At 41.0% G+C, this 14189-nt stretch overlaps 1 protein-coding gene across 1 annotated transcript in view; it reads left to right on the top strand.

The window, feature by feature from the left end:
- LOC146477885 (protein SDA1 homolog) overlaps nt 1–13587 on the top strand; it is a 30982-nt gene extending 17395 nt beyond the window's left edge. The window contains exons 19-24 of the mRNA XM_085112986.1: nt 1831–1929; nt 2583–2698; nt 3437–3521; nt 11620–11703; nt 12126–12212; nt 13321–13587. Coding sequence (XP_084969112.1) covers nt 1831–1929; nt 2583–2698; nt 3437–3521; nt 11620–11703; nt 12126–12212; nt 13321–13365 — 516 coding nt within the window. The 3' untranslated portion in view covers nt 13366–13587. The remainder of the gene's footprint in view (nt 1–1830; nt 1930–2582; nt 2699–3436; nt 3522–11619; nt 11704–12125; nt 12213–13320) is intronic.
- The last annotated feature ends 602 nt before the right edge of the window (nt 13588–14189 follow it).

Genomic DNA, 14189 nt, shown 5'->3' with positions numbered 1-14189 from the left:
GTGACCGAATATACCCCAGCTAAAACTGGGGAGATATTCCCCAAGTGATATTCCCCAATTTAAAAAACTTCAAGGAGCGTCAAGTTTGCAATTAAAATGAATGTCAAGATGGGGAAACTGTTTGCTTTTGTGACAGAAGAAGAGATAAACCTGCTGGTCGATAAACCAGTGCCAGAAAACAACATACGCTCTAAACGTTTTTGACGGTAAAAACGAAATGTTGAAATACTCAAGCTCGTATTTGCGACATTTTCTCTTGGTTTGATCTCTGTTTAACAGTCCTTGAATTAAAAATGTGGTAAAACTGAAAAATATGAAAGACGAAAAGTTTTAGCCCATCTCATTTAAGAGTATTTATGGTTTTCTTTCAGTCTGGCGAAATGAAAAAGCCATCAACAAGCTATTAAACGAGTTTAATTAATAAGCTCGAAGCTCGCTCACACGACGGCAAATATTACAGTTGTAATTCAATGAGAGCAATTCGTGCTGGCCTGGATATAAGGAAATTAAATAACGAAAACATAAATGTCGGTACCATTACTGACAGAGTTCAAGCCGGTAAATGATGCTATCAATGCTCACCTGGTCGAGATCGCTCGCGAACATAAAATCTCGTCCACGAAACAAAAACCAGCCATGATACCCCGAGATGTCGAAATTCTCTACGAACAGAAGCAGCTTGTCCTACTCTTGAGCAACAAGTTTAATCCTCAGTGATTGTGAACGACTTCGTTGCTGGCTCCATTCAATGTCAAGTTAGCAAAGAAAGCGCTTTGATGGAATCCAGCAAAAACAACCGGTGGCGTCGTATTCGACTGCAGGTTCAGCTTCGATTTCTTCTCAGGTCGTTTTCGGCTAGCGAATTCTACAATTGTATTTCGACATAAAGTGCTGCTCCGATTGAACACGAGATAAAGGAAGAGAACGACAAAGCGCCGGCTGTTTCGTTGACGGCAGTTTACACTTTTTACGGAATGTACTTTACAGTTTTTCGCTTTCAGTGATCTTTAGCTTGTTCTCGAGAGGTAGTTAGATTCCCTGTTACCTTATCCGCCACTTGTATCTTGTTTTTGTCTTTCACGGAATTAAACAAGTTTACTTTCCTTTCAAATGTTTTACCTTTTCTCCAAACAAACGCTTTCGACCTGAAGCGAAATCTGACTTGGAGATTTTGGAAGCCAACTGACAAACTTTGACGTGATTGACATATGACAGAATGGCAGATCCTGCCGGTTCCCGCGAGATTCCCGCATGTGGCGAAAAATAGTTGAAGGATAATAAACACAATAGCCTCCATTTGACTTCAAAAATATGCTCAGATATTTGTCATTGGACATTATCTGCTTCTCGAAGCTCACAGTTTTCCTCGAGCTTCGCTCTCGGAAAACTGTTCGCTTCTCGGAACAGATAATGTCCGCGGACAAATATCTGAACATATTTTCGCGCCAAATGGAGGCTATTGTTTATATATACCATGGCCGCTAAGCCAATCAAATCCCTGGAATTGCATTATACAATGATCCAGTTTTTGATAATGTCTTTATATTTACGCTCATTGTGATGCTATGTGTTATTATGAGAAGACCTCCCGTAGACTTTCAAAGCCGCCTTACCTACCCCAGTAAGAGATAGACCTGCCCAACGTGACTCTCCGTAAGGGATTTCACAGCGAAAAGCTAGTGCTCGGAGGATCTGCCAGCTATAGAACGCGTCAAAATTGCTTTAATCCAGTTTGGCTTTCACGGGCGTGATTTGTGGCTTAAAAATGCGCTTAGTCAGTTTGTCTAAGAAAAGCAACTGAGAAAAATCTTTGGTTCTTTCATTATGTAGAATGAAGATGATGATGAAGATGAAGATGACAACGAAGAAAACGAAACAGCAGAAGAGGAAGATTTGAAAGCCAAAGCAGCAAGGATAAGCCAAACACGGGTGAGGGAACAGATTCGTCTGTTGTGAGGCCGCGTTCGCTGGCAAATGGTCTTATTGTGGAATTTGGAGAATTTCATTGTGGTTGTGAAAGTGTTGAAAAAGCAAAAAGGCAGTAGAACTGTTTGCCGTTGTTATCCACTATTCATCTGGTCCCAGGTTTGAAGAGTTGATAACTTTATCTAGCGGATAAGTCGGTTTGCAACGGTTAAAATGTATTAGTTGGAGTACATTTTATCGCTGGATAGAGATTTATTCACTGGATAGTTTGAACAACTGGAACCTGTTGTGTGTCACTGTATCTGAAAGGAATGATCGTAAATAAGTCTCGTATGGAGGGCTGCCCAAGGTTGTTGTTGTTGTTCTGTTGTGTTTTCATCCTGCTCAGTGGTTCCTGTCGGTCCCCAAATTAGCGACGGCACCACGCATGATTTCGACGTTGTCATCCGAGCAGTGCTTTAAGGTTTTTCAACCTTTGCAAAGGCAGTGCCTACTACATCTGTGTCCCTGTCATCATTTTCTGAAAATCTTGTTTATTCATTGTGTTTTGTTACGGAATGGAATTACAATGCAGAACTCCCGCCCCTTGCCAACTGAGCTAACCACAAAGGTTGATTAAATTTACTAAATTTCATATTTATAAATCTTTATTTCAGCTTCTCACTGACGAAGATTTCAAAAAGATTCGGTTACGTGAAGCAGCTCGTCTGATTGATCCAAAGGCGGGCAAAAAACGAAAGAGAGGCGCCGAAAACACAGCACCCGCGGAAAGGTACGGTTGCTTATTACAACCTAATGAAGATAGATGAACGTTTTTTTTTATCCATTCACCTGAGTAACGCATAGGCCTTTCTGGGAGATACTGAAATATTATGTAATCGGACAGGACCCACCGTAACCCCCAAAAAGATGGTGGTCCCTGTTTATACTTCGTGTTCCCATCTCCCCTTTCTTTTAAGATGGCGTCTTTACCACATGGCTCCCCACCCCCTCCCCAGCCGCCTCCTTTTTATGAGAACTAAAAACTGAAAAACAGACTCAGGCATCCCTGCTCTTGTTTAACTGGTCATATATAGGTGGTGTCTTCTATAATCCCCCCCCCCCCTCCCCAAGAAAAAAAGGAAAAGAAGGACCTCATCGACCTGAATACTTCCCTTTTCAAAACTAGCTCGTAATACCACGTTTGTCGACGGTTCTGTAATCAGGAGAAGTGTAATTAATTAGAGAAAAATTAACGGAACGAGAGGACCATTAGTGAAGGTAGGCAACTTTGATGGGCCGAACTGTTCAGTCTACGGTGCCGAGTGATTCGCCCCACGCCCTTTTCCTTTTATTGACCCCCCCCCCCCCCTCTTTTTTCTCCCCTCTCCTCTAAACTTTGTACATTTGGTGAACTGAAAGAATTCCGAGCCGACACAGTCTCAAAAAACGTATTCACCATTACATAACTCGTTGTTTTACTCGCGGCCGTTGAGAGAGGTAATCGTTTGTGCTTCTTTTTGTTACCCAGAGGCGAGTTAATTTCTGTGGGAGACATTGAGAACATCCATAAGAAGAGAAAACACGACAAGGACTCAAGACTGGAAACCGTGCTGGTAAGTAAAACAATAAAACGGTTTGGTACAGATTTGACGAACGACTGAACCCAAACTGTTTAATGGCGGATAACTTGATCTGGGGAATAAATATCTATCCAATTAAAAAAGATGAGACCCGATCTATCGACAGACTGCGAGCAGCCGCATTTTTTTACACGGATCACGGGCGCAAAGTGAAGGTTAGAATATGCAGATTAAACACGTGAGCGAGTAGGGATTGGGGAGAGGGAAGACCTGCGTTTCTCGCGGCTTGCGGCTTGGCCGCTCGCTTGATCCAATGCACGATACAGAAAACTGTGGAAGAAAAAGAACTGCATGCTTGCAGTCTAATCTACTGATGGTTTAATGACTTACCTACTCGCTTAGTATGGTGAGAACAACTCTGATGGTTGTGCTACGACATCTACTTAGCAATTAGACGTTTCTATTGACCGACAGTTGGCGAGACCCGATCGCGAATTCCCAAGCCGGCTATCAAAGTCGATAGAAAATGAACCGTTTAACTGTTTTAGTATATGCGTGGCGCAGCATGGCACAGTAGTGACAGCACTCGCCTCCCACCAATGTGGCCCGGGTTCGATGCTCGTACTCGGCGTCATATGTGGGTTGAGTTTGTTGTTGGTTCTCGTCCTTGCTCCAAAAGTTTTTCTCCTGGTTCTCCGGTTTTCCCTTCTCCTCAAAATCCAACATTTCCAAATTTCAATTCAATTGCTCGGAGCATTAGCCTTAAGTGCTAGCTAGAAGCCTAACTAGCCTCACAAACCCAAGGGTAAATAAAGTGATAAATATTAAATTATTATAAAGCAGTGTCTGATTAATTCAACAAAGAAATTTGGTAATAAAAAAAATGTTTTAGGTCCGGCTAGTTGGTTTGTGCATTCAGGAATTTTCCTTGCACGCACTTCCCGGGTAGCCAATCAGATTGTACGTCTGTCTGATAGTTGGCCATAGCCCTGGATACCAGGATATCCTTAGATTAGTTACTTGGCATTTCCGCGGTTCGCGATTGCCGCCACGCAAAAACCCAAAAGAGATGACAGTTCTGTCTCCAATAAGGGGACTTAAAGGAACCAACGAGGATTGGCTACGATAGTCAGTAGTATACATTTTTTCATGGGTTGGTTGCGAGGGAATGTATTAAAAATTGACTAAGTAAGGTAGTCTCGGGAGCCTTTACGAGATCACGCGCCTGATCTAATTGTTGCCAAAACGCCATAAAACATTCGAAAACAAATGTCCAAGTTCTTTTTTTTTTGGAATGTGATAGTCACACATCGCATTCCTATCACATCTTACAGCTCCTACGCGGCGAACACAGCTTGAAACCTCTGAAACATCGCCATTGCCGCGACTTAAATACGTAAATTCCAACGACCAGCTCCGACGGTGATCTGATCCGGAAGTCGTGGGTTCAAATCCACCGAAGTTAAAATTTTTGGCAACCCAGATTTCCTTTCCAAAATCCTCGCTCAGCGCTTTTTCATACTCTAAAAGTAAATTTAATAGTACCTACTCTATTTTCATTCAAGAGTATGTTAGAGTATACGAGAAGAAAAGCACAGAAAATTGGTGTTTCTCAAGGTAATCCGGTCTAAAAACTAGGGTCTAAATTTAACACTAAGGTTATGTTTTGTATCAATAGATTACCTATTTTTAACGTTTTGGTGTAAAATTAGCAAAGATTACCGGGCTTAGCTCCGAAATAAGGTCGCAAATCTTGTGCGGCATTTCTTCCAACAATCAATCAAGACATGGGCGCTCATTATTTCAAACTTCTTAATTTGCCGCTACGACATTAATGAACTAAACACTTTTTTTCCTGGACAATAAACGTAAACAATTTTTTTTGTCGTACCCTCAGAATTTTTTTGGGTCGGGTTGTACCGCCCCGGTTCTCCAAACCCCCAGGACCCTGTTTCAGACCAAAACTATATTTTGTTTTTCGATATACCTGTTCTCACTGGCAGAACAGGTCTCTAAAATCCATACTCGATTTCAGACTTCGGACCAAAATCTTTAAAAAAAATGTACCCATTTTCAGACAAAAACGGCTCAGAAAATGGAGCAACCTGCACCGTTTGCAACGTCTTACAGGGTTGATCGAAAGGACAAGAGAACGAACAACAGACAGATGTTCCCAGCGCTAAAAGACAGTGAAGCTGCAGGTTCCAGTGACAATCAAAGGTCTAGTGACTATGCTACGATGGCACCGGACAGGCGCCTAATCGAGGAAATAAAGTAGTATTTTCGTCTGTAAGTGGATTAGGATTTCGAGCTTAACGGGGCCCTGGTGTCTCGATGTAACCAAAACTGGAGATAAACGCCTGACTGGCGAGCCCCTATACACAGAAAACTGTGAAAGTTACTCCTTGTTAGGAGTAAACGAGCTTTTAGTTCTTAAGATTTGAACCACGCGATTACCTGCACGTTTATTAAGGTCCAGTACCTGCCTGTTTATTGTCCGAAAGATGCAGAAAATCAAACAAAATAACATAAATCCCTGATCCACGATGATCCTCTCTACTTAGTCAAGACAAGCGCATTACCTCGCATTAGTGTCTTTCCTCGACGGATCATTTTCGTCAAGGAAATAGTAGCACGTCGCGTCTCTTTAACCATGCTTCTAAACCAAGCAGCTTCCTGACTCGTGGAAACTTGTTCACGGAAGTCGGTTTGTTGTTAGAATTCTGATTATGTTAGATGTTCCTGTGGGAAAATACCCTGCGAGATATGAAACTGCGGCTCAATTAGGTGGCTTAAAACTTCCTTTGTAGATAAGGCAAGGGTACTCGTTATGGGCCTGCGCGGAAACGCGCATGTTTACGCGCGAGTAGTCGCGCAAAAAGACACGCGCATTTGTAGTTTTCTTGTATTCAGTTCTGCCTAGCCAAGCCTGGATTGGATCATGAAAAACTTGTGTAAATAGAAAGTTCTTATGTAAACCGGCATTCTGCGATTTTCCTTTGCCAAAAGCTCCTTTAATGTGGCTGCGTAGTAACAGGAAAAATAAAATTAGGGTTATTACGTAAACAGGAATACGTCTAGCAACTCAGTTGATCTTCCTTTGCTGCTACAACGGAAGTCGTTTGAAGTAAACAACACTGCTTCGTACTGATGCGTGACATGTTAATCGCGACCCATTGTGTGACAGCACTCGAGACTCGCGAGTTTTACTCGCCTTTACTCGCGTGGTGCGCACGGGGCGAAAATTGAAAAACGGATTTCATTTTTGGTATCGTAACAATTTTCACTTCGATTTTTTAAGCCTTTCTGGCCAAAATTGCTGACCAAATGCATGAGATTAAACAAAACGAAAAGAAAAACCCGAAAAATAAATAAATGTAAATGCATGCGTTGAACATTTCCGTTTTACACGTCATGTTATCCTAAGAACTTCCGGTTCACACGGTCGATGACATGCATTTTGGCTTTTGCGTTAGTTACATTTGGTATCGCTTGCATGCCTTGTCTTGTAGCATGCTTCCATGTCTCTTATTGGTAATAATGCGGTTATCTAGAGATAATTCGTAGTCGAGACAGATTAAATTCAGTCGGCAAGCCCTTCTGCCAGTGGACTTCTTCGATCGTTGGAATGGTGTAAATTGTTTCACCCGAAAATGGTTTCCTGCCAAATTAAACTTCGGAGATCTACCCACGAACAGGTTTTTCATTGGAAAGACTTTGTTATTGCTGGTATTAAATGCGTTTAAGCGGGGTTAAAGAGAACAATACATGGACAAGTTTTGCGCATTCCGGAAATAATAGTTAAATGTTTTTGAAAGTGAAAATAGATAGTCGTCGTCGCTCTAACAGAGAGGATAATTAGATTTGTAGGTTTCATTTTTCTGTGCTGTGCATTTTACCTGATTTAACTTTTAATGCAATAAAAAACGGCGAAATTAATACAAAACCATTAGTTTAGGGCGATTTTTGTTTTGTTTTGTTTAACCGGGATGGCCAAATTAAGCGTTAATACTAATCGAGAAGCAAGGCGCAAAAGCTTGGCCGTTTGGCGGTGCCTCGAAAACGGAAATATTTGAGAATAATGGTGGCTTTAGAGAGTAAAATAAGAATACTGTGGATGTTTCCTGGGATAAAAGAATTGAGCAATAGGGAAATTCTTGGGAAATTATATCCGCAAGTTTATCCCAAGACCCTTATGTCTCCTTTCAAGAATTCCTTGCATTTTAGAAATGTAAATATTTACACTGAGACAGGCGGGAAAACACCGGAAGAGAAACTGAGAGACAGATTCAAGGAATATGGAAGTCGTTCTGAAAAATGTTCGGACTTTGTTGTCTAAAGCCGGCCTCTCGACCATCTTGATTTTTGGTTGTGAGATGGGAATTGTTAGTTGTAATCTAAATTAAGCATCTATTTAGCCTGGTATTCTTTTTATCTTTATCTCTACTTATCATCACCATCACCACCACCACCACCCATGATGCGATCGTGGCGAATTTTCTATGTTTATTTTTCGAGTTAGAGCTGGAGAGGTTGTCTTTCCTGGTTCAGCTGTTTAAGAATTAAGGCATTTCTGGAACCGAAAGCCGAACAGGGAAAACACCGAGGTAGACTTCTTAAAACAACAAAAATTGACAGGGTGGTCAAAGCTAGACAAGATTACATTGCAAAGCGGATTTTCTTTTTGAACTTTTCTGGCTTGTACTTTCAGTACGTGATCGCAAAATCGCCTAAGCCAACTCGGGGCGCGGCTGCAGACGATCTGGGCTGGATAGAGCTATACACTTTTGAGATAGATATGAGTTGGCAATGGTTAGAACAATCCGCTCACATATATGTCTTACTTTTTCACCTTTTCAATTATGTGAGTAATGAACCATTACTAGATGCATAGGCCATTTCCCTGTAGTGCTCACCCCACCCCCACCCCTCTCTCCCCTTCCCCGCCGGGCTGACCTCCGCGCATTCGGATTTTTCAGGCAACCGGCAAATGCCCCACGGCGGGGACAACTGACTGAGCTGTTCAAATGCCCAATGGTACAGTCAAAAAGATGGTTGATTTCTTCGTTGTAATGAAAGATGATTCAGTGCAAGCTCAGTGTCAGTCTTAGAAATCCAGAAACTCAGTCTCAGAGTCTCGCCGATTTGTGTTAAGTCTTATTGCTTAATATTCCTCCAATGATCGATCGTTCTTGGATCCACCCTCTCATTTTTGACTTCCTTTGACGAAGTTGGTCATAAAGTTATCGTCTTTGCCAATGAATGTATGAAACCGTCAAATGCCCAGGGGTACCTGAGGCCGGATCCCCCGCCGGGACGAACAATGTGAAGAAATGTCCTACTAATGCCGTGGGGGATGGACACTGCTGGAATTGACTGTTGAGAACCTTTCATGCATTTTGGCACATGATGGAAAAGTTTTGAAAATCAAGATTGATTACCTTCTCGTCAAGTCTGATTTGACGTGAAATTTTGTACCTACTCAAATATGGGTACACAGAAATTGATTTCAATACGTCTTTAGCGTGAAATTCAGAAAATGATAGCGTAAAACCTTACCCCTGTAGAGGAGAAACACATTTTAGGAAACAGGAATGATTGGAAAAAAATGGTTATACAGGTCGGATTCTTTTCCACCAAACCGCAATCACTTGGTGAGATATTTTTATCAGAGCTTAGCGTGTCTTAGTCCATAAGTTTCTAAGAACTTGACGGCGCGTCGAGGCAATTTGCGTACTTGAAAATTCCTCGTCCCGCGTCTTCTGTCTGCACGACAGCGTTTTGATATTGTGAGAAGAACAGCGTTTTGATATTGTGAGAAGAAATTGCTGAAGATGTAGGAATATTACTTTGAGTGCGCGAAGAGTGTACTGAATGCCTTGAGGCGCAGGAGTGCAAGAAGCAGAAACTGACGTCAAATTATAGCAATGACTGGAGTGATATTGTACCTTTGGCCAAGATCTCAGTCCTGGTTGATTGAACATTGCATGACAAAACTGCAAGGTCGCTTGATTTGCGTCAGTTCGCGATATTTTGGCAGAACGAGAGCGGATGAAAATAGTGTTTCAGTGCGTGTCAGAAAATCTCTCCATAGCTTTCGTTCTCCACTCAAGTTGTTTCTACTTTCGAGTCGTGGTTGAAATCCTAAAATGTGACCATTCAGAAGAGAAAAAGGTCAACCTGCAATCTGAGCATACTTTCCTGCGGTGCTGTTTATTAGGCTGCACAAGGTGGTTCTAACTTTTGGTCGGTATATGTGAAATCCTAACGACATCGTGTGTTTTTCAAACAAATGCAATTCAGCATTACTCTCGAGTGCTGCTGTTTGTTATTCTGTAGAATGTGGCTCTAATATTTGAGGTACATCATTCAAATATAAACTACTGCGCAGTACTTTTCTTTGGAAATCTTTTGCATGCATTTCAAGGTGGTTCTAACTTTCAGCCTGTGGGTGAAATCCTTTCTTTATTGAAGCATTTTTCTTTGCTGATTCTTTCCATGCTCCATAAGATGGTTCAAACTTTCCATTCGCAGAGCCGGAAATGCTTAAGTGTGTGACCATTCATGTGAAAACCATGGCAAGTATGGCCAAGGGCTTTCTGGCGACAATGAGGCAAATATGTACTTAGGCAATATCACAAGGAAAAGCGCTAAACCATCTTTAAGCCTCTCGTGATTATCTTAAGGGGCAAATAAAGGCCCTAAGCTTCTGAGGAAGGGAAAATTCTTAACTCAAGCCAACACTGTTTATTTTCCTTATGACGCAAATAATTCTGAGAAGCATTATCTTCTTTGTGACTCACGTTCTAGGAAAGATTGAGAAAATTCGACCAATCCTTCACCAGTTTATGACGCGCATCGTCTATTTTGATCTGTTACTGTATTGGCCTTGGAGCTTAAACTGTTTAGGAATGGTTCAAAATGACGAAGCTTTCAGTTGCAATTTTCACGAAAAATGCACTGGATTCCTTGATCACGCGAATCTGACTTAGGAGTAATCAGTTGGTTACGATCTTTCATTTGGCGGTTGGAAGTGAAAAAGGACACTATAATACTAAGAGTAGCCTTCATAATTGCGGTAGTTTTATCACGTGTTCCACAGACGAGCGCGAAGCGCGAGGTGAACGCGGAACGAGTCACGCGCGACGCACGCCAGTGGTAAAGATAACAGGCTAAATTGAGAATGACAAAGACCAAGTAAACTTACATCAAACGCGCCAGTTTAGCTTAGAAAAAACATTTTTTGTTCGTCTTGGTGCATCCTGTTTTTCAGGAAGATTCTTGAATTTGAGAATTGTTTCGTTTCCCATGTTTGTGAGATTATGAAAATAAGGTGACAAATGCACAGCAACAACAACAAAGATGGTAAACAGCATAACGTTAGCAACAGCTGCGGTATAGAGAATAAGCTATTCAGGACCAAAGTGTTTACTCCGGGTTGATTTATTTTCGGTGTATCGGCTAATTTAAATTAAAAGAGATTTATTAATAGATGCAATATCGAATCCTTCGTTAATTTTAGCAGAAAGAATTACGCAAAGGCCGAGAGTAATGCGCTTGCGGTACACTCTTTCTTTTTCATATAAGAACGTCTGATTTTGGGGCTAAGGCTGAACGTTCTTATTATTTTTGGCAAATTTTGAGCCTGAAAATTTCTTAAGATGTTCTTACATATAAGCTATCTGTTATAGTATTTCAATAAATCTATGCGGACGTGACCAAGACACCTATTGTTTGGGTTAATTGGACTACATAGCCTGAATTTTTACATGTATTATTTTATCCGTATTTTTACTGTCCATTTTAACAACATTTGGTCGTAATAAAAATGTTCTTGACTGAGTAATATTCTTAAATTTTAGTTAATCTCAGCCTCAACGTTCTTATTAAAAAGGTTCTTATATATATATATTAAAAAGAGAGTGTATTGCAATGAAAGCTCTTACGTATATACCAGAAAAACTGTGTCGATTAAAGGTGATTGATTGATTGATTGATTGATTGATTGATTGATTGATTGATAAATCATCATCATCATCATCATCACTTCCTTGGAGAACCGCAGTCCTAACTTTGAGCGTCTTTATTCAATTGACTTCCATAATCGTTTTCTTCTGTCCTCGTTTCGCAGGCCGGTAGACAAGGCAGAGAGAAGTTTGGCTCCAAGAAAGCCACGAAGAAGAGACTGAATGAGTTTGCTAGCACGTCGAATAAGGTGAGAAAAAGGTTGTAACCAAATCAAGGAAAATTTTGAAGAAGGTGTTGTGATAGATAGACTTCGGTACCTTTACACCCGAGGTGATCGAAGTATTTAAGATAATCGTGAAACTGAAGTTATCCAAAGCAAAGATATCTGCCAACATGACGCGGGAAAACGTGCGCCTTCAGAAAATCAGTTCGTTTACCGTTTAGTTTTCGAAGCTCAGTCGATTCAGTGTTTGCTGTAGATCGGTGGAGAATAGTTTTAATGAAGACATGTTGAATCGTAATGTCTGTGGTCATTAAAACGAAAAACTGGGAGTATTTTTCATCAAGCATCAGACTTGACGCCGGTAGTATGAGAATGGCAAATGGATTGCCCCATCGGGGTTGTTTATGAACAGATCAAAATATAACTGCATAGTTCGCTATTTGCAGGAGAAAAGAAGAAAGAAGAATTTTATGATGATGCGTCATAACAGAGACGTCAGAGGCAAAACGAAGCGTTCTTTCCGAGATAAACAGGTAACTGCTTGGAATGTAAAGTTATTGGAAATCCATCTCGGTAATGTCATCGCGCATTTCATGCTGGTAAGACTTTAGCACTCGCCATGTAACTTTCTTAATATGGGCTAAATATTGCCAATTATTGCTGTTTGTGTGTTCGCTAGACTTTCTCAAAGTCGCTCGCTTCTCGCCCTTCGCGCTCTTTGAGCTCGACTTGTAACCAAGTCTATGTGTTCGCGAGAAAGGAGGCGAGAGGCATCCTCTGATAACCAGCTTTGTGTTTTGGTACGAGAAAGCCTACGGCCAACAGTATTAATCGTGCGCATTTTACTAGAGTTGTCCGTACTACAAGAGTTTGCATGTAATCAGTTGAATGATGTACTCGCAATAAAATACTTAAAATTAAAGTAGCAATAAAACCATTAAAAACGATCCACTAAAGATATTTTTAACGTTATTAATTAACTGATCATTGGATAATGGAATTTCAGAGTTTTGACTGCCTTAGCGGCCATGGTACACCAGCTATTATACCACGCCACAGAAATAGCGGCAGTCAAATCGTCTTCTAGTTTTTCGTGCAAAAATAAAAACAGCAAGATCTAGCAATATTTCTTGTTTGTTTGACTTTTAAAAAATACAATAATTCTACTTGTGTTTGTTGGATATGGTATTGTTGTAGGCAACTCGGTATCTCACGCGCGTTCGTGGAATATCAGGCTTGCTCTGAAAGAGCCAAGGAAAGAATGAAATCTTCGAATAGTTCCAAACCCTTGTGGATCCTGGGATTCCTTTTACCTTCCTTTAGTTAGCTTTCTCGTCAATCTAATTTCATTCACAGGATTGAAAATTGGAACCAAATTAATCCAGAAAATTAAAGAGAATATAAGGCCGTTTTGTGCGAGAGAAATAAGCCGCGGATTAGCTAAGTCGTGAGCTTATCTCATAATGCGTCGAAAAATGACAGGTCGTGGCTTAGCTAAGCAAGGTATAAACAGCGCATTTCGCGTAGTTCGCAGCTTAGCTAAGCCACGGCTTAAGAACCCTAATGTTGGCGCAACCTGTTTTTCTTTACGATGGTTTGGTGTTATCCTAACACTGCTTTGTTTGCTCTACCCCCTCACAGATGTCCCTGAAAAGCGCCCTTTTGAAAAGCAAAAAGGCAAAATAACGACAAGACTCCATGGCTGAGTCTGGGGTGAAACGACTGCACGAAATGCCTTTGGACTTCATGGCATTTCTCGGCTGGCAAGCAGGATGAGAGGGTATAAGGACATCTGGAAATTCTTGCCCGAGGCTGGAAAGATAATTCTTTAGAAGGTGGAATCGGGTGTGGCCAAGTTCAATTCTGTATAGCTTCAACTATGCTCGTCTCTGAATGTCAAATCAAAGTCACCTGACCGAACACCAGTCATGCTTTCATTAAACAAATTTATCTAACAAACATTTAAGGATTGTGTAGAAAGCAATATGAGACTGTCAATTTAGACATGCGCTGGAGTTCATAAGACGTGCGTAAAGGTCGCGGTAAATATTTCCGTTATGAAATTCAAAATCGGAAATAATTTGGCGTTAAACGAGACTGCCTGGAGCAGTGTTTTACTATTAAACACCACTGTTGGCCGGAGTAAAACATACAAGGACAGGTTCCTAACTCCTTTGCCCCCCTCCCCTTCCCCCACAAAACTTTAATTATGAAAACAGTGTTCGTAGGGAAAATCTATATTTCTGATTGAGTAAGCTTCAAGTTTGAAAACCATTCTCACAAAGTTCAAATCAACAGACTAAATACGGAAATACAAAGTGCAACATCCTGTTCATATTCTTGAGCGTTGTTATTTTATTAAACAGCCCTAAATGTCATCTTTAGAAAGGCTTTGTCATAACTAACACAGCTTTTGAGTAGCGCGTTTTACCACACAAACAGACGACGGAAAAACTGTTTCTGAACGCAAGGAACACACGATGATTTTAGCCACGTGTTGAACAGGTTGT

The sequence above is a fragment of the Pavona decussata genome, unplaced genomic scaffold (assembly GCF_977016875.1).
Source record: "Pavona decussata unplaced genomic scaffold, jaPavDecu1.1 SCAFFOLD_68, whole genome shotgun sequence".
Lineage (NCBI taxonomy): Eukaryota > Metazoa > Cnidaria > Anthozoa > Scleractinia > Agariciidae > Pavona > Pavona decussata.
The sequence above is the reverse complement of the archived record's forward strand: the minus strand, read 5'-3'. Positions and strand labels throughout refer to the sequence as shown.